Raw genomic sequence first — 20506 nt, 5'->3', positions numbered from 1 at the left:
GAGTATATAAAGATGGGGTACAAACCATTGGAATTAGGTCAAAGGTCACACCTATAACTAGAGTTTTAACTAGGGAAGGCTTAGACATGTTTTGGATTATCCATTTTAGTGTAACACAACACATATTTTACGTACTAGTTAATATAAAGAGACATTTATGCGATTACATGAATGTTAATTGGTTCATTTTTTACATTTGGTGCCATGCACGAATAGTGTAATTACGCAAAGATTAAGGTAAGTGACTATGATCATGTTTTTCCATACATCATTTTTATGTAAAATGAAATGCCTTTTGCAAACATTTAGATAAAGTAAATATTTATAAAGTTATATGTATATGTATGAGCCTTTGTTGGTAGCTCCTTTTCGTGAACTCAATTTATGATGAAAGCAATTGCATGTGATTGTAAAAATGCATGAATGATGATGTGACTGAATACTATATAGTATGGTGATATATTTTAATGAATGGAAGGCAAGGGAAGGTAACGTAAGGTTAATGAAAGAAAAGAAAATGAAAAGGTATAACTACATGTGATTGTTAAGGTTAATATACTGGCCATGGCAGTGAATATGGTACCATGAGGATGGGACAGATTGCAATGTTGGAATGCATAACTGATGGTGCACTTAGTGATGACCCAATCCTGAGGAGGCTAGGTTCTTATCCACTAGCCATTGAAAGACCTATGACTACAAGGATTGCTAACCCTAACACGCGGTGTAATAGTGTGTAACGGCCATTGATGATATGACATTAAGAAATGAATTTTTTCTTTGATGCTTTGAGATTAATGTTTATGTATAGTATGAAGTTAATAACTTCTTGATAATTCTGATGTTAACTGAAACCAAGATTACTATTATGTTTGTTGCATGATGTTGCTCTTATTGAGTATTGACTCATTTTGTATATTTAAGTTTTTTTTCACCCATGTAAGGAAGGTTATTAGGATGCTGCAAGATAGGAAGCTATCTCGGGGGATGACACTAAGAAGAATTTTTATATATTTACAGTTTAAATAATTTTGTAGCACATGACATGCTTTGTTTCCTTTAATAAGTGCTAGTGACATTTTCATTTTAGTGAATCTTTATTTTTAATAAAATATTTTGAATTTTTCATAAATGTTATGAAATTTTTTATACTCGGCACTAAAATCTAAACATTTTAGATATTAGTAACATTCAAATCCTTTGGCTTTAAAATCCTAGAGGGACGCGACGTTACAAGTAGATGATCTTAGTTATATTTTGATAGATTCTCACATGTATATCATTCGTTTTTGTACTTGGTCTTAAAAACCATTTTATAACAAATAAGATTTATTATTGAAAAGATATTTTGTACAAATCTAATGTAAAGGAGTCAATTATGTATAATGTCTCGAGAATGAATGCTTCATATTTTTGCTGCAACATACTTATGTTAAGATTTGTAGTAGGAGCTCATCAAGGTACCATCTCCTTACGAAGGTTTCAATCGAGGTGTTATACTTTAACATATCATATGGAATATACACTTTAATTATTTTCAAATCATCAAGTTTTAAAGAAATTTTCACATACCAAACATATCAAATAATCATTCAAACTGGTGTAAGATGACTTAGGCCACATTAGGAAATAAGTAGGGGTGTAACCAGTCTGATTTTGGATATATTTTAAAATCGAATAGGTATACACCAGTTTTGAGATTTGAATAACTGATATCGCACTGGTTACATCCCTAAATTGCTATTTTTAGTTTTACTAGTTCTGATTCCTATTCATTTTTCCAATTTTAGTATAGTATTAGTTGATTATATAGTTAGTATAACTATATTATAATGATATAGTGATATATAATGGATTATATAATGATATAGTATTAGTATAACTACTAATATTATAGTGATTTATATAGTTATTTGTATATAGTGGATTACTAATAGTTTTAGTATTATCAGTTCTTTGTCCATTTGACATCCATTATCAATATTGTTGTTAGTTCTTCTAAACATAATGATGAATTACAATCTGCTCAAACTGCTGAAATTGAAAGTTTGATCGCTTCCAATGAGATTGAGACTGGAATATGGGCAAATCAAATTAGTACGCTACGACGAGTTAGAGATACTAGATGGAGATCTCATTTTCAATCTGTTTGCAGCTTGATGAGGATGTTCAGTGCTACTTGCTCAGTTATCAATACTATATCAAATAAGAAATCAAATTATTCTCAACGTGGTGATGCTGAAGCGGCTTACATGGTATGATGTTGAAGCGGCTTACATGGTATTAATAGTTTTTGAATTTATTCTGATATTACATATGATGAAAAAAATCATGGAAATCACTAATGCACTTTGCCAATTTTTGCAACAAGATTTTCTAGATATCGTGAATGTCATGAGCATAGTTTCAACCACAAAAGTACTCATTCAAAAGCTAAGAGATGATGGGTGTGAGTCTTTGCTTATTGATGCTAAATCATTTTATGAAAAATAACAAATTGATATTTTTGATATGAATGGCCAATATACTATAGGTCGAATTGGTTGAGAAGTTTTATCCACAAAATTTTACTGAGCAAGAAAATTTAATTTTGAGAATTCAATTGCGACATTATGAGCTTAATGTACTGATACATATAGATTTTCAATATATGTCTACATTATCTGAACTATGCAGAGGAATAGCAATTTCAGAAAAGTCAAAAATTTATTATTTGATTGATAGGTTAATTCGTCTAGTATTAACTTTTCTTGTTTCTACTGCTACTACTGAGCGAGCATTTTCTATCATGAAACTTATAAAAACTAGATTGCGTACTCAAATAAAAGATGAGTTTCTTGCAGATCATGTGCTAGTTTATATTAAGAAAGAAATTGCCAATAATTTCACTTCAGAGATGATAATAGATGAATTTTATTCCATAAAAGATCGTTGTCGAGCTTAATTCGAAGGGAAAATCCTAAGTTGATATTTCATTTTCTTTTCTTTTTATAATAGTTTCTAGCAAACTACAGAAATCCTAATGAAAATTATCTTATAAGATGATTTATAGATATGTATTTTTTGTATACAATTGTATGACGTATGATTATTATTTTTTACATAATCACGTGCAAAAAATATATATTACTTATACTTACACATAACACACTTTGTCAATCGCCTCTCAAACACCAAATCTTAGTTCCGTCCATGCCTGCAGGGATGCTTCATTTCATGTCTTGATTGTATTTCCATGATTCATTGTATTAAGATGAATCTCAACATACTGGGTTAATGATAAATAGTTGTTGCTAGAAACATTGAGGGTAGTAAAGTTGAGTTTTGTAAGATTTGACATGATCTATAACAAATATATTAAGTATTGAATGAGAAAGTATTTAAAATCAAACTGACATATAGAATACAAAAATATTCATTGCATTAATATGATAATATTATACTTTATATAATATTACATAGATCATATAAAAAAATATTTATATGACAATAAGAAGATATTCATATTTATAGAAGAGAAACTTATAGTGATCGGAAAATGTTACACAAGTGTTTTGTCAAAAATAAAAAGAACACAACGGTTAGTTAGAGTCTAGTATTGATAATGAGTTATAAAATAAAAAGTAGCAGCAATGAGATTTAAAGATTGTAATATAGATTTAACTCTTCAGGAATGTAATAGTATTCACTTCAAATGTTTTGTATTGTACAAATTATCTTCAAGATGCTATTTGATAGGCAAAGGAAGATAATGAATATGTAAATGTGATTAATAAATTCTCAAAAGCGAAATCTAATTGATCATCTATTATATTCGTGGATACATTTATAGAGCAACAATTTCTTTCTCGAACTTCATTCGAATGAAGACCACATTTCACATAATCCTCGCAAAAGCTTATTTAAAATAATTGAATATTGGTTTGCATTTTTTAAAAACTTTTTAATGAACTCCTACGAGTTATACTGCAACCAATCAAATTTCTTACTCACGAGATATTCTTCTCTTGATCCCCAATGCCGGTACCTGTGTGGCGGCACACAAGAATGAAAATAAATTAAATTTAGTTGTTAAAAATTAAATAAAATATTATTATAATATTATTTTTATTTTTAAATTAAAAAAAAAATTGAATTCATTAATATATTTTATGTAAAATTTTAAAATAATTATAATAATCATATAAGATTGCGTAACCAAACAACAAAAACAAAAGAAAAAAGAAGGCCCACACCGCCACACGTCTCTGTGGCGTCGACTTCACTTTCCTATTCCAAAACCGGTCGTCTCGGTGCTCCTTGTTGGCGTAAAGAATGTGCTGAGAAGGAGTCGATCGGCATCGTCTTTCTGATCGGTCCAGCAAGAACCCTCATTCAAATTGGGAAATTAAAAGGAAAATTTAATCAAGAGATGGCTTCTACGGAGGGTCTCGTACCAATAACCAGGAGTTATCTGGCTTCTTATTACGACAAATACCCATTTCCACCCCTCTCTGATGATGTCTCTCGCCTTTCGTCTGAGATTCGCTCGATGGCTGACGATTTGCTCAACCACCTTCCTCCCACTCAAGGTTTCCACCTCTCTTAATCTGCTCCATCTATCCCCACCCCTCCCAATTGTCCTTTCGAGATGCCTGACAAATGCAGGCTCACTGTCTTTCAAAAAATTAATGTAGATCTTTATGTTACAGACCGGTGTCTACAGAATTTTATTTTCTAGTGAGTAAAGACGCTGTCTGGTGATTTAGATCTACCCCCATAAGTTATCTAGTGCCTGTGATGTCGCTTATGTTTTCCTTGCTTTAAAACTGACAATATTATGTGTTCGTTCGTGTGGTACAGCCTTGAATCTCAAAACGAAAGAGTAACCAAAGAATGGCTCTAGTTGCTGCTTTCGTCTTGAGTGGGGGCTTGCAAAATCTCCCACATTCATTTTTTTTTTCTTAACAAGTAAATCGCCCACGTACATTTACATTGGGTTTGAAATGTATGCCTGAAGTTCACTGGATTGCAATCATATAACTATTATTACATCTAATTCATTGGGTCACTTAATTGCGTTTGCAATAGTTTGATTTAGTTTTATTCTTACTATTTGAATTGGATTATTATACTTGAACTTCTCACTTCGTGTCATTGCCATTCTAGATGAAAGCTTGCTGATAGATGAAGCAGACCGTCAGCCTCCGCATAAAATTGATGAGAACATGTGGAAGAATCGAGAACACATTGAGGAAATTCTTTTTTTACTTGAAACATCTCATTGGCCCGCAGTGGTAATATATAAGATTCGTAAGCCTTGATACGTATATATATATTTTTTTGATAAGTAGTTGTGATGCTTAAATAAGGTTGTAACACAATATTTTATTCCTCGTTTGGACTTCACTGTGTAGTTGTTCTGTTAGATCATCTTCTGCTTATAATACGGAACACATATTTATCTTGCCTTTGTGTTCTAATTGCAGCTTCGGCAACAGTCAACACCTGATGTTGCTGACCTTGCTACTAATTTCAGGCAGCTTAAAGATAAACTTCAATACACTTTGAAGTTTTTGGAGTTCTTCCAATCTAAGAATTCGGATCATGTGTTTAATACAGGTTAATTATCTTGTCTACCGATATATATATATATATATATATTTGTGTGTGTGTATATATTCAAATACAAAGTTCAATAATTTTCTAATAGAACCTTACATTTATAGCTATGGCTATTTGTTTTACACCCTTTAGTTGGTTTGCTAGCTCAATTATTTTTTCTTCCCTTATTAAGGGTTGGGAATCTTAGTCTTTTATTTTACTAATGCATTTGAGTGTTTTCATGCTCCATGGAATTTTTTTGGCATACTTTTTATTCAAGAAATGCTAGGGCTATAAACAAAATTACAAAAATTAAGCTTATAAACTGATGTGAGTCACATGATTGGATGTAATACATCAGATTTACTTTACAACAATTGGATTTTGCCTTTTGCACTTATAATGATATTTTGATTACTTAAAAAAGAGTTTTACAATTTGATTTATCATATGAATCCATGTAAGTTTATAAGCTTTCATTTTGTAATTCTCTTCTTTGTCCTCATATTTCTCTTCTTATGAAGTTATTTAGCGGCATTATGGTCCATAATTTAAGTCTTCGTTGATTCCATTTCATTTTTAGCTAAGCGGGTGTTTATGGGCTCATTTTGTTGGCTCCAAAACCGCCATGGTAGTTTACAATTTAGCTTTCACTTTGTTATTTCTACTATTAGAGATAAATTTAGGACTAAAAACTTGCCAATTCTGGCTTATAAAAAAATGCAATCAACCAATTATATAAAATTTAAGCGTAAAAATTATTTAATTGGTTGATTACTTATAATAAAAAAACATAAAATTTAAACATAACATTTTATATAAGTCTCTTGCGCTTTAACAATAGACACTTTATGCATAATCAAATTAAAGTACATGGTTGAATCAAAATCTATCAAAAAGGCCATGAAAAAAAAAAAGCTTAAGAATTGTAGGTTTTGACTTATGCTAACATAAGCAATCAAATATCAATCCATCTGCCAACTTGGATTTTTTTTTTTTGATAGGTAAAAGTAAAATTTTATTGATATAAGAGGCATTGCCTAGGTACACTAGTAGTATACAATGAACATGCCTAATTACATCTAAGCACTAGTGAGAGTTACAAGCAAATCATGAAGGTTGTCCATATTACAAATAATGGCCGAAGCCCAGGAAAGTAATGTATTGTAAAAAAATCGCTTCAACTCATCCACAGAATGCTCCATGTCTTCAAAGAACTTCTTGTTTCGCTCCAACCACAAGCATCACATAATGCAATGAGGGATCATTCTCCACACAACAGTGATGTGGGCATTTCCCCCGATACCTCTCCAACAGCACATAATATCCCTAACTCTTCTAGGCATGACCCATTCCACCCCTATCCTATTAAAGATCTCATTCCATAAACACCGGGCCACTTCACAATGTACAAAAGATGATCAACTAATTCCCCATCACTCTTGCACATAAATCACCAATTTGAAATAAGGAGACCACATTTTCTCATATTATCCAATGTGAGAATCCGCCCAAGAGATGCAGTCTAGACAAAGAAAGCAATCTTGGAAGGTACCTTGCACTTCCAAGGATAGCTATGATCATTAGAAAATCCCAAGAGAGCCTTATAGAAAGAGCGCACCGAGAATTTTTTATTTCCACTTTGATTCCACAACAGCCTATCCCTTATCTCATTGCCAATCGACATTGCATATAACGAATCAAAGAAACCAGCAAACATGTCCAACTCCCAATCTTGAGCTGCTCTCGAAAATCTCACATTCCAATGGACAACACCATTGGATAGTACCAATAAATCAGCCACAACAGCCTCTTTGTCACAAGCAATTTGGTAAAACATAGGAAACACCTGTTTAAGAGCCGTGTCATTGCATCACATATTGTGCCAAAAGTAAACATTGTTGTCTCTTCCAATTGCGAATATGAAAATTGAGAGACTCTTCCCCATCCAACTCTTATGTGTTTCCACAATCTCACCCCATGTGTCCCCCTAACTTCATTAGAGCACCAACCCCCCCGAATGCTCCCATACATAGACTTTATGACTTCTCTCCATAAGCCCTCTCATTCCCTATAATACCCTCCACAACCATTTCCCCAAAAGTGCTTTGTTGAAGACCCATACATTACGCACCCCCAACCCACCACATATTATTAATGAGCAAACTTTATCCCAACCCACAAGATGGAACTTAGTTTCATCCCCCATTCCTCCCCAAAGAAAGTTACGGAAAGTTTTCTCAATACGAGAAGCCACACCTGTAGGTATTGGAAATAAGGATAGAAAATAAGTAGGGAGATTAGGTGCTCTTAATGAGAGTCAATCTACCACCCTTGGACAAAGATATCCGTTTCCACCTAGCCAATCTTTTTTCGATTTTTTCTAACACACCATCCCAAATAGATTTTGTCTTGAACGCAGCCCCTAATAGAAGACCGAGGTAGTTCAAGGGCAGGGAAGCAATCTTACAACCCAAGATAGTTGCCAAGCCTTGAATATTGTTCACACCACCCACAAAAACCATTTTAGACTTTGAGATTTACCTTCAGGCCTGAAACCGCTTCAAAACAAAGTAATACAGCCCTCAAGTACTGCATATGATCATTGTCCGGCTCACAAACAGCAATGTGTCATCAGCAAATAGTAAGTGAAATATAGTGAGACCTCCCACAGAGAATGCAGCAATAAAGCCTCTATTAATAGCTGCACTCAACATACGACTCAATGCATCCATAACAATGACAAACAACAAAGGGGAGAGGGGATTCCCTTGTCTTAATCCCTTAGAGCTGTTAAAGAATCCTTCCGGTGCTCCATTGACCAAAACCGAGTAGCGAACCATAGTTATAAAATGCCTAATCCATGAAATTCATCTCTCCCCGAAACTGCACCTCCCAAGTAAATAACATAGAAAATCCCAATTAACATGGTCATAGGCCTTCTCCTTGTCCAACTTACACAAGAGTCTGTGTACCCTCATTGAGTCTACAATCTAGGCATTCATTGGCAATCAACACCGAATCCAAGATTTGTCTCCCCTTCATTAATATGATTTGATGGGCGAATAGTAATAATCACATGTTTTGGGGTTTTGATATAATACTACTCAAAACCTTATTCATGCGATCGGCAATCACCTTTGAAATAATCTTATATACCCCATTAATGAGACTAACAGGCCAAAAATCTTTCACATCCACTGCCCCAACTTTCTTAGGGATAAGAGCAATAGAAGATGCATTAATGCTTTTTTCAAATTTACCAAAAGTGTATAACTCCTGAAAAACCTGCATAATATTCTTCCTCACCACATCCCAACAATCATGATAAAAGGCCATCGAAAACCCATCCGGCCCCAGGGCTTTATCCTTGGCCATCTTGCGAAGCACCCGAAGAACCTCCTTAGCTTCAAAAGGTCTCTCCAACCACACAGAGGTTACTTGATCAATTTTCTCAAAAGGCATACCATCCAGTTTGGGTCTCCATAGGGGTTTTTCAGCAAGTAGATCTTCATAGTAAGTGACAATATGGTTCTTAATGGCATCATAATCAGAGTATACCTGTCCCTCAATCTGAAGTACTTCGATAGCATTATTCCTACGGGGAGAATTAGCCAACCGGTGGAAAAGTTTTGTACAATGGTCCCCTTCCTTTAACCAAAGGGTTCTTGACTTTTGTCTCCACAAGATTTTCTCCATTAGTAACACCTCCTCCAGCTCTGAAGTGATAGCTAGTTTCCTACAAGAGTCCTCTTCAGAAAGAGAGTGCTCACCTCCCTTTCCTCCAAGTCCTTTAGACCTTCACAAGAGACCTTTTTTGACTATTAATGTGCCCGAAGACTTCAGCATTCCACCTCTTTAAATCCCTCTTCAGTGCTTTCAATTTCCCAGCCAGGATAAAGCTGGGTGAACCCTCAAAAGAGTATGAGGTCCACCACGACCTCACTTTCTCCACAAAACCCTCAACTTTCAGCCACAAATTTTCAAACTTAAAGTATCGTTTACCCTCGTGAATGCCTCCATAATCTAGCACAACGAGGTAATTGTCCGAGCAAACTCTATCCAATCTCTTATGTAACATGGTAGAGTAATATGCTTCCCATGAAGGAGACACCAAAAATCTGTCCAAACGAGACCACACCCGATTATTAGACCAAGTGTGCACACCACCAACAAGTGGTAGGTCCACCAGATCCATATCAAAAATAACTTCAGAGAACTCATTCATTGCTTGGCTATGCTGGACTTGGATTATTATATCAGGTTCGAAGCATGTACATCACATATGACAACATGTAGCGCTATGTTCCGGAAATGATATTTGATATCAACTGAAAAAATTACAATTTTTTTTTTTTTTAAAGCTCCCACAAAAAGTTCCAAAGGCAGGCTTTTGTAAATGCGCTTCGCTCTTCATAGGGAAAATGCTTCAGCCCTGGCACTTTGCACTTAAGCATGCTTTTAGCAACATTGGAAGCATATGCTTTGAAAATCGTAAGTCAGCATGGCTTTACGGCCTCATGGTATTCTTTTTTTTTATAAGTAAAAATATATATTTATACATATATATAATAAAATTTTTGATGATATTGGTTTCGTGGGGCTTGAACTCCATTCGTGCGGTTAACAAAAACAACCCCAACCGTTAGGCTAGTCGGCCTTCTGGCAGCCTCATGGTATTCTTATTGTTGGTTGGAAGTTTATGAGTGATAATATGTTGTCTAAGTTGTTCATTTATGCTTGATAGGTTGTAATATCTTGGAATTAATTTAATACAAATTTTAGAAAGAATGACAGAACATTGACTAGGTCTAGGATTTGGGAAATCAGGTTGTAATATGGATTTTTAACTTGGAGATAATACCGATTAAAGTTATCTTCTTATATGGGGTATGGGGGATCAACTTGATACAGCTGTGGTGCTATACTGTTCCAAATTATATCCAACCAGAAAGGCACATAGCAGCTCTTTTGTACATTGCTTCTGAACCATGTCCTAACTGATTCTCTGCATACGTGTTTTGAGATGCATGGCTTTGAACTTTGCTGCAATATTTTATCAATGCTGAAATTTGTGAATGTATTTGCAGTCATGACCTACATGCCTCAAGATTTTCGGGGAACACTTATTAGACAACAACGGGAGCGCTCGGAGAGAACTAAGCAAGCAGACGTTGACGCTTTGGTTAATTCTGGTGGAAGTATACGTGATCGATATGCTCTTCTATGGAAACAACAAATGGAAAGGTGAGGCTTCTTGATTTTCATTTTGGTAGTTTTCTCATTGTACGAGTAATTTATGATATGATTATTGATTCACCCAGGAGGAGACAATTAGCTCAACTTGGTTCTGCCTCAGGTGTCTACAAAACCCTTGTGAAATACTTGGTTGGAGTTCCAGAGGTAGTACTTTGTTGGCTCCCTCCCCCCAGCTGATCGAATCACTTGTTTGGTTGGACTTACCCAGCAATCATAGTACTTGTTTGAACTTGGGTTCCACCTGTTTCACTAGCAAAAATAGTCATATACTTGTACTCCCATGGTTGTCTCATGAGATTCTATATACCGTTACAGCACCTTTTCAACTGGTAGTAGTTTTGGGCAAATAGTCATACATTTGAGACAAATTATTTAAATTGAGATTGAAAAAATATGTATACAATTAGGACTTTATTGCTCATGTATCAATCGTTATAGTTAAATTTTTTATAATTACATTTTTTGGCGCAGGTTTTGCTTGATTTTATTCGGCAAATAAATGATGATGAAGGGTATATACTTTCTGTCTTGAAATAGCATCTTATTTTTTCCTTCGGATAATTATCATAGCTTTTCAAATTCATTTGAAGATAGCTATGACTGTGAAATTCTTTAAATGATCGTGCTGAATGACTATAGGATACTGAAAAAGTGTAATTACTAGGCCTATGGATGAGCAACGACAACGATATGGACCACCATTATACAGCCTTACAACAATGGTGATTTCTATTCGACTCTTTCTTTTGGTATTATGGGGGCGTTTTGATGCTGGAAATTCGTGAGTATTTTCCAACATTTGTATCTCAGTTGTTAAGTATTGTTGATGGTATCTACGAAAAATATATTTAGGAGGTGATGCTTTCTTTTAGTTTCTTTTGTTGGTTGATCAGAAAAAAGTTTCTTTTGTTAGCTCAACACATCTTTGGTGCATTTATATTGAGCAGAAAGGGGCAACAAGTTGCTTTCTTGGAACAAGCTATTGATGTCTACACCACTGAGTTTGAAAGGTTCATCAAATTCATGGGGTATTGTTTCTGCTTCCTGCATTGTGTTGAGTCTACTTATATTACGAATTGATATTCAGAATATGGAAACTGTTAAAAACTTCTCTACTATCCCACTATTATTCCACTTGCTGATGGGAGGGTTATTAAATATTGCCACATCAGCAGAATGGAATAATTGTGGGACAGTGGTGTAGTTTCTAGCATTACTATTTTTAGATTTTTTATTTATCTTTCAATTCTGCTTTTATGTTGACAACATAGTCAGCCTATAAGTGTTTCTTTCTCAATACACTTTTCTGTCTCCATTGAATGGGAGGCTTTTAATGGGCTGAGGATCTAGGAATTTTATGGGGATACTGTCAAACCTTTTTTTTCTCTATAAATGAAAAACATAGGTTTTTGTTCTATGAAGCAACAATGGTCTTCTTTATGTAGTTGTAGCATCAGTACTTCGAGCTTTGTGACGTGATATTCTATTTTGGCCTTTTGGTTCACTAGCAGTTACTTGTATCTCTAAATATCCTCTTTTTTATTTTTATTTTTTAGAATTTATTAATCCACATAATTAGGCAAAACTCAAGTACACATGAAGTATACAAGAGAAAAACCTAATTACAAGCCAAGTGCTGTGAAAAGCAGCATAAAAGTCATTAAGGCTAGTCCCATTCAATACAATAGCCGAAGCCCAAGATAACAAAGTATGGAAGAAAAATCTCTAAATCCTCCTATCGAACATTCCCTATTATAAAAACAGCAACAATTCCTATCATTCCAAGTATAATGCATTAGACATAATGGCACCATCTTCCAAACAGCCACAATTTGACGATTACCCTGAATTCCTCTCCAACATGAAAATAAATCTACCACCCTCCTAGACATTACCCATGTGATACCAAGCCTAGTAAAGATTTAATCCCATAAAGCTTTAGCCACATCACAATGAAGAAAAAGGTGGTCCATTGATACTTCGTTTCTTTTACACATTAAACACCAATCTGTTATAATGATGCCGCGCTTCCACAGCTTGTCGATAGTCAGAATTTTCCCATGGGAGGTCAGCCAACCAAAGAAAGCAACCTTGAGAGTTACTTTGCTTCTCCAAATGCCCTTCCAAGGGAAATCAATAGCAGAATGGGACGACATTACTTTATAAAAGGATCTGACCAAAAAATTCTTATTTCCCTAGTAAATCCAAAGCAACCTATCCTCCCCTTCAGCCATTAAATTCAGTGCATATAACACTATAAAATGCAGTAATGTTCCCCACCTCCCAATCCTGAACAGCTCTAATAAACCTCACAGACCACTGAAGAAAACCAGTAGATATGTCCATGTAATCAGCCATAGAGGTATCCTTATCCAATGCAATCCTATATAAAGAAGGGAAAACATTCTTCAAAGCAATATCACCATACCATATATCATGCCAAAATCTGATTCGTGTTCCCCTTCCCACCTCAAAACTGAAATTTCTGAAAAAATCTTCCCTACCATTCCGGATAAATTTCCAAACACCCACACGATGCGCCCCTCTTACTTCATTAGAGCATCAACCTCCCCAACTACTCGCATATTTGACATCAATAACATTCCTCTAAAGAGCATCCCCTTCTCGATGATACCGCCATAACCATTTCCCTAAATGTGCCTTATTGAAAATTCTTAGTTTTCTAACCCCTAATCCTCCTCAAGATAAAAGGGTACTAATCTTATCCCACTTGATAAAATGGAATTTTTTCTCATCTTCTAAACCTCCCCACAAGAAAGCACGAAAAATCTTTTCTATTCTATTAGCCACCCCTGCAAGCAAAGGAAATAAAGATAGAAAGTATGTTGCAAGGTTAGATAAAGTGCTCTTGATTAGGGTGATTCTACCATCTTTGGACAAATGAATCCTTTTCCAACCAGCCAATCTACATTCAATCTTTTCGATAATCCCATCCCACATTGCCTTGGATTTATGACGAGCCCCCAACGAAAGACCAAGATACTTCATAGGCAAATATGACACCTTGCAACCCAGAATATCAGCCAATTCCTCTAAATTATTAACCAAGCCGACATGGACCATTTCATATTTCGATAAATTCACCTTAAGTCTGGAAACAACTTTAAAACAAAGCAAAAGAGCCCTGAAGGAACGAATCTGATCAGGGTCCGGCTCACAAAGAATCAACGTATCATCAGAAAAAGGAGATGTGAGACATTTATGCCACCGTTCAATGAACCTCCCACTGAAAAACCAGAGATAAAGCCCCTATCCGCTGTTGCCTTCAACATTCTACTCAACACATCCATTACTAGAACGAATAGAAAAGGAGACAAATGACCCCTTTGAAACCCCGAGGGCTATTAAAAAAACTTCCAGGAGTACCATTAACCAGAACCGAGAATCTGACAATTGTGATGCAATTTTTTGTACATTTACACAATCTCTCCCCAAAACCATACCTACCAAGAATATACACCAAAAAATCCCAATTTACATGGTCAAAGGCCTTCTCCATGTCCAGTTTGCAAAGAATACCTATGGTGCCGGCTTTGAATCTACCTTCCAAGCATTCATCAGCAATGAGGACTAAATCAAGAATTTGTCTTCCTTTTTTTTTTTTTAGATAAAGTAAGAAGAATTTTTTAATCCACATAATTAGGCAAGGCCCAAGTACACAGGAAGTTTACAGGAGGTGAACTTAATTATAAGCTAAGTGTTGTGAAAAACAACATAAAATAATTAAAACTAGTCCCATTCAATATAATAGCCGAAGCCCAAAGCATAAAATTAATTAAAACTAGTCTCATCCAATACAATAGCCGAAGCCCAAAGTAACAATTTATGAAAGACAAAGTCCTTGAACCCTCCCAATGAGCGTTCCCTATTATCAAAACAGTGACCGTTCCTCTCGTTCCAAGTACACCACATTAAACATAGAGACACTGTCTTCCAAACAACCACAATTTGACGGTTGCCCCGAATTCCTCTCCAACATGACATTAATCTACCACCCTCCTTGGCATTACCCATGCAATACCAAGCCTAGTGAAGATTTTATCCCATAAAGTCTTAACTACTTCACAGTGAAGAAGAAGATGATCCGCCGATTCTCCATTTCTTTTACACATGAAACACCAATCTATTATATAAAGGTCACGCTTTCTCAGCTTATCGGTGGTCAATATTTTTCTATGAGAGGCCAGCCAGCCAGCCAAAGAAAGCAATCTTGAGGGGAACATTACTCCTCCAAACGCACTTCCAAGGGAAAGCAATGGAAGAATGGGTCGACATAACCTTATAATAGGATCTGACTGAGAAGTTCTTATTCCCCGAATGACTCCAAAGCAACCTATCCTCCCCTCCAACCTTTACATTATACGCGCTTTAAAATTCAATAATATCCCCCACCTCCTAATCTTGAACAGCTCTAATAAACCTCACAGACCATTGAAGAGAACCAGTAGAAATGTCCATGTTGTTAGCCACTAAGGCACCCTTATCCAACGCAATCCCATAAAGAGAAGAGAAAGCATTATTTAAAGCAACATCACCACACCAAATATCGTACTAGAATCTGATTCGTGTTCCCCTTCCCACGTCGAATTTGAAATTTCTGAAGAAATCTTTCCATCGATTCCGGCTAAATTTCCAAACTCTCACACCATGTGCCCTCTTACTTCATTTGATCACCAACCTCCCCAAATACTCATATTTAACATCAATAACATTCCTCCAAAGAGCATCCCCTTCTGAATGATACTGCCATAACCATTTCTCTAACAGAGCATTATTCAAGGTTTTCAACTTTCTAACCCCCAAACCACCATAAGATAAAGGGGTATAGATCTTATCCCACTAAATCAAATGGAATTCTTTCTTGTCCTCTAAACCTCCCCACAAGAAATCACGAAAAATCTTCTGCAATCTATTTGCCACCCCTGCAAGCAAATGAAATAAAGATAGAAAGTATGTTGGGAGGTTGGATAATGTGCTCTTGATTAAGGTGATTCTTTTTTTTTTTTTTTTGATCGGTTGATTAAGGTGATTCTACCACCTTTGGACAAGTAAATCCTCTTTCAACCCGCCAATCTACATTCAATCTTTTCAACAATCCCATCCCACATTGCCTTGGATTTATGAGGAGCCCCTAAAGGAAGACCAAGATACTCATAGGCAAGGATGACACCTTGCAGCCCAAGATACCGGCCAATTTGCCTAAATTATTAATCAAGCCAACAAGAACCATTTCATATTTTGATAAATTCACCTTAAGGCCGAAGGCAGCTTCAAAACAAAGCAAAAGAACCCTCAAGGAACAAATTTGGTTGGGATCCGGCTCACAAAGAATCGGTGTGTCATCAACAAAGAGGAGATGAGAGACATTTAAGCTACCATTCGATGAATCACCTGGCACCCACCGAGAAACCCGAGATAAAGCCCCTATCCGCCACCGCCTTTAACATTCTACTCAACACATCCATTACTAAAACAAACAGGAAAGGAGATAAAGGGTCCCCTTGTCTCAAGCCCCAAGAGCAATTAAAGAAACCTTCAGGAGTGCCATTAACTAGAACCTAGAATATGACAGTTGTGATGCAATGTTTCATCCACTGACACCATAAGAGGGCCCCATCAACCTCTTTTTCATCAAAACACTGCAGCTCCTGAAAAAGAATATTTCGCTGATCATTAATGGGCCATTTGAAGTAGGGTGTAAAAATATACATCGAGGATAGGGAAGATTTTCTAGTTCAATTAGATGAGTTGGGGTACAGGTCCAAAATTTATTTCTAGTATGATGTATGGTGTGGAGATCAAGCCCTAAAGCAATTCTACCCAAACTTGTTCAGAATATCCAGTTGTGCAGAGGTGTCAGTGGCTGAATTGTACCAAGTAAATAATGGAATTCAACATTGGAGTGTATCTTTAATTAAACTAGTGCATGCTTGGGGGGTGGAATCGTTTCTTTGCTCCTCAACCACCTATTCTTTCATATTTAAGGAAGACTATAAGGATCAGATGAGGTGGATTCATTGAAGTAGGAAAAAGTTAGAGGTTAGATCTTTCTATTAAATTTTGCATTTTGTGACTGAATACTAATTTTCTTGGAGAAGTATGTGGTGGAACGTGTCTTCCTCTAGAGTGGCTTTCTTTGCATGTGACAGCTCAAGGGAAGATTCTGACTCTGGACAACTTAAGGAGGAGGCACCTTATGGTGATGTATTGGTGTTCTATGTACAAGAAGAGTGGGAAAACTGCTGACCATTTGTTGCTTCATTATGTTGTGGCTAGGGCATTGAGAACGCTGATATTTGATCTTCTTGGTATTGATTGGCTGATGCCCAAATGTATGAGTGAACTGGGGTTCAATTTGTGCGTAGATGTATGGAGGATCACCCGTTGTGTGCAATTTTGAAGACTGCAAAAGAATGATGCTACAGGAGCTAAAAACACCGTTTGTTGCATCACTAGATTTTCTTTTGTAAATTTTCTAAATTCTCGTTCTCATTCCCCTCCTTAACTATGTGTTGTCCTTTGTTTATTCTCAATGGACTTGGATAGCATCCCTTAGGGTTTTTTAATCAAATTCAATGGCGGTACATATAATAAATATATATATAAACTCTTGAAGACTTGATTTAGAATCTTTTGTAGGAAAGGGAAGGCTAACAATGTTGTGCTGAGTGAGTTGGTTTTCTCTCTGTACAGTCTTCCAACATGAGTGAGTTTTCTGGTGATTCTTCTCGGGAATCATATTCTCATTAGTTTTTCCTTGAGACTGATATTGTGCTAAGTTAAGATGGGTGTTGTAAAACACTTATGAATAGAATTTTTTTTTGATAAGTAATAATATTATATATATATCAATAGGAGTAACTAAGTACACTGAACGTATACAAGAAAAACACCTAGCCCATACAAGAAAGCCCCTAATGACCCAAAAGCCCATGAAAACCTACCCAAAATACACCAAGCCCGAATTGGAAACTATCGATACACCTCCCCAACCCCATCCCCTGCATCCCACTACGAGAACATCTTCATAAAGCCCTCCCTTTTGCCTTCCCTTGACTTGAGCTAGCTCCCTTAGTATCATAGTTGATTGTCCAAGAAAGATTCTTTAACTCCCTGCTTTTCTTAAACTTAGATTTGGTTTCAAGCATGTGGCTCGCCTCGATTGCAGTGAGTAGTGCTTTAAATTGGTCTTCATATTCTCCCTGCTCTCCATATGAAAGTCCCAGGGTTTGTAGAAACCCATTATCTTTATTCAGAATCCAATCCGCTGTTGAACCCGCTATATCGTTAATCGGAGGAAGAGAAACCAGGGGAACGACATTATCCCCAGCCACAGTACCCGACTGCACTCCCGACTCTAAACCTTCCCCCACACAAGGCACCAATGACAATTCTAAACCTTCCCCCACACGAGGCACCAATGACAAATCGATAATTTCCTTCTCGCCAAATGGTTGCTCGACAGGTATATGGTTGTTTTCCCCTCCATCTGTTACGATTATAGGTTCCTCCCCTCCATCAACATTTTGTGTATATGCTCCGTCCCTTGACGATCCTTGACGTGCCACTTTGTCTGACCCTACTACTTCCTCAAGAGGGAAGTACTACCTTTTGTTACCCCGTTTGCATCTTCTAAAAGAGGCTCGACTGTTTCTTTCAAAATACTCGAGACCTTGGAGGGATTCCCATCTTTAACTACAAATGAACCCTGGACAGAAGGACCTACATCTGTAATTGGTGCATGAGACCCTATAGCTCCCTCAGAAGGCATAGTGACACTGGCATGAACCAAGATGCCAGCGTCCAACGACCCTATCATTGACACACCCTTTGCCTGCACGCTTTTCGGCACGCTTGCTGGCACACTTGTACCCACAAGTAGGTCCAGCCCCTTATCCACCTTAATCATTAGATCTCTTACATAATCCATAACTCCCTTCAATTGAGATTTGACATCCCACAAGACCCCTTCCAACTCTCCCAAAGTCACTTGAGGTCTTTTGTCTCCTACAAGTGCCTTGCCCTTTCTTTTTACCGCTGAGCTGGTCTTGGCTTGACTACCCGCCAGTGACTTCAACACCGCTGCGTACGAAGCACCTTTGATTGAGGAAGGCCTTCCCACTGTTTTCCCATCAACAAACTCTCCACTTCGAGAAGTGGCTTTCGATTCGGTGACACTTAGAATGGACTGCAGAAAGCCTTTCCATCCAATGCCATTTGCGCCTTCTGGAATCACCAACAAACCTTTCCTCCTTCCATTACAGAATTCTGAAAGCTGCAAAAAACTATCCCTTGCATTAACATGATGTTGAATGCTAACAACTCCATTACCCATCCTTAGCTCTCTGAAGAAACCTTCATGGCAGTTAAGGTCTAAACAATTCTCAATCCCCTTAGCCACCCACGAAGCTGTCGTCCACCCTAGACATATGAACTTAGCTACCATTTTGCTACATTCAGAAATACGAAAGATATTTCTTCCCTCTTTCGTAAAAACGAAAGTTTTTTATTCCACTTTCAACCACCTCTCACCTTCCAACTGGGATGAAACTGCATCATGCTTCGTCGTCATTGTCAAATCCCACTGCAAATCTTTTCCTAGTTCTCCCTACTGCTCCCACTTCATCCTAAGGTAAAACACAGATCTGTTGGAGGCCCTGAGTTCACGGATTTTCTTGCAAAAAATCCTTGAGATAATGGAGAACTTCTAGTCATCGGAGGATGACGTCGGATGCCCACAATGTGGTTGCTGGAGTCTATCAAAACAGTCTGTAGCAGTGGCTAATGGAAAGGCTCAAATCGCAGATCGCAGGAGGAGGAAACGTAAGAGCAGCAGAAAAAATACCAGTCGCCTGAGAAAGACCGACGTCGGAGGCACCACGACGAAGACGCCTGGGTCTGTCAATTAGTTCTGTGATGGATTCAAAGTGCACAACAATCGGCACCAAAAAACAAAAAAAAAGGAAAAAAAAAGTGTTCGCCGACTAGCAACCGACGCCGACGGACGGTCCTCAATGAGGACGCCTAGGCCCCTTGGCCTCGTCTGTGACTGCGGTGTCACTCTCCGATCGATGGTGGGTGGGGGTGGCGGCGGGATAGGAAGGTTAGGGTTTCTCTCGAATCACTGTTCACACACGGGTTAGGCTTCGTACAGGGAGAAAACTTAATAGGTAGAAAACCAAATCATTCATCGTATTAATAGAAAATAAGATGTTCATCTTATCTCTAGAGGGGGGAAACTGTTTTCGTATTACTGAAAGAGGTAGGAAGTTTTCAAAGGTGATGTCTTTTAATATTCCTTGCTCCCGCTGGCTAGCAAACACAATGGAGGAGTGCTATTTTGTAGAGGGAAGAAAGGATTTTTACAAGACTTTTCGAGCTGGGTCAATGACATTAGTTGCTCATCGGCGTGTTAATTCTTTTAGGTATTACCTGGAAGTAACTGAATACGATGGTCATGGCCATCGAGGAATGTTGGTGTTTCTAGCAGGGATGGAAGGTTAGGGGTGGAAAAACATGTCCATGGATATGAAGCTTATGCTGTCATGCTCCTCTAAGGTTCAAGCAGTGGGTTAGGAAGGGGGGAAGTGGAAAGAGGTGGGTGGGCAAGCCCGGTCCTACGTTGAGGCTATTGGTGGAGGTA

General features: G+C 37.1%; 1 protein-coding gene and 1 long non-coding RNA gene across 3 annotated transcripts in view; one reads left to right on the top strand and one right to left on the bottom strand.

Moving 5' to 3' along the window:
- Positions 1-4218: 4218 nt before the first annotated feature.
- LOC121264800 overlaps positions 4219-20506 on the top strand; it is a 32456-nt gene continuing 16168 nt past the window's right edge. Inside the window, exons 1-8 of one of the 2 annotated variants that reach the window (XM_041168099.1) lie at positions 4219-4571; positions 5149-5276; positions 5469-5601; positions 10674-10830; positions 10908-10986; positions 11314-11354; positions 11507-11623; positions 11790-11870. In XM_041168099.1, coding sequence (XP_041024033.1) covers positions 4412-4571; positions 5149-5276; positions 5469-5601; positions 10674-10830; positions 10908-10986; positions 11314-11354; positions 11507-11623; positions 11790-11870 — 896 coding nt within the window. In that variant the 5' untranslated portion in view covers positions 4219-4411. Of the gene's footprint in view, positions 4572-5148; positions 5277-5468; positions 5602-9974; positions 10078-10673; positions 10831-10907; positions 10987-11313; positions 11355-11506; positions 11624-11789; positions 11871-20506 lie in introns of those variants that run through there. The other variant, XM_041168101.1, reaches the window with a different exon arrangement.
- LOC121264801 lies at positions 18002-18402 on the bottom strand. Its single transcript, XR_005940563.1, has 2 exons — positions 18263-18402; positions 18002-18226 (listed from the first exon to the last, which is right to left on the bottom strand). It is a non-coding gene; the product is annotated as an uncharacterized LOC121264801 (long non-coding RNA).

Source organism: Juglans microcarpa x Juglans regia, chromosome 5D (assembly GCF_004785595.1).
Source record: "Juglans microcarpa x Juglans regia isolate MS1-56 chromosome 5D, Jm3101_v1.0, whole genome shotgun sequence".
NCBI lineage: Eukaryota > Viridiplantae > Streptophyta > Magnoliopsida > Fagales > Juglandaceae > Juglans > Juglans microcarpa x Juglans regia.
This window is presented reverse-complemented; position numbering and strand designations above follow the sequence as displayed.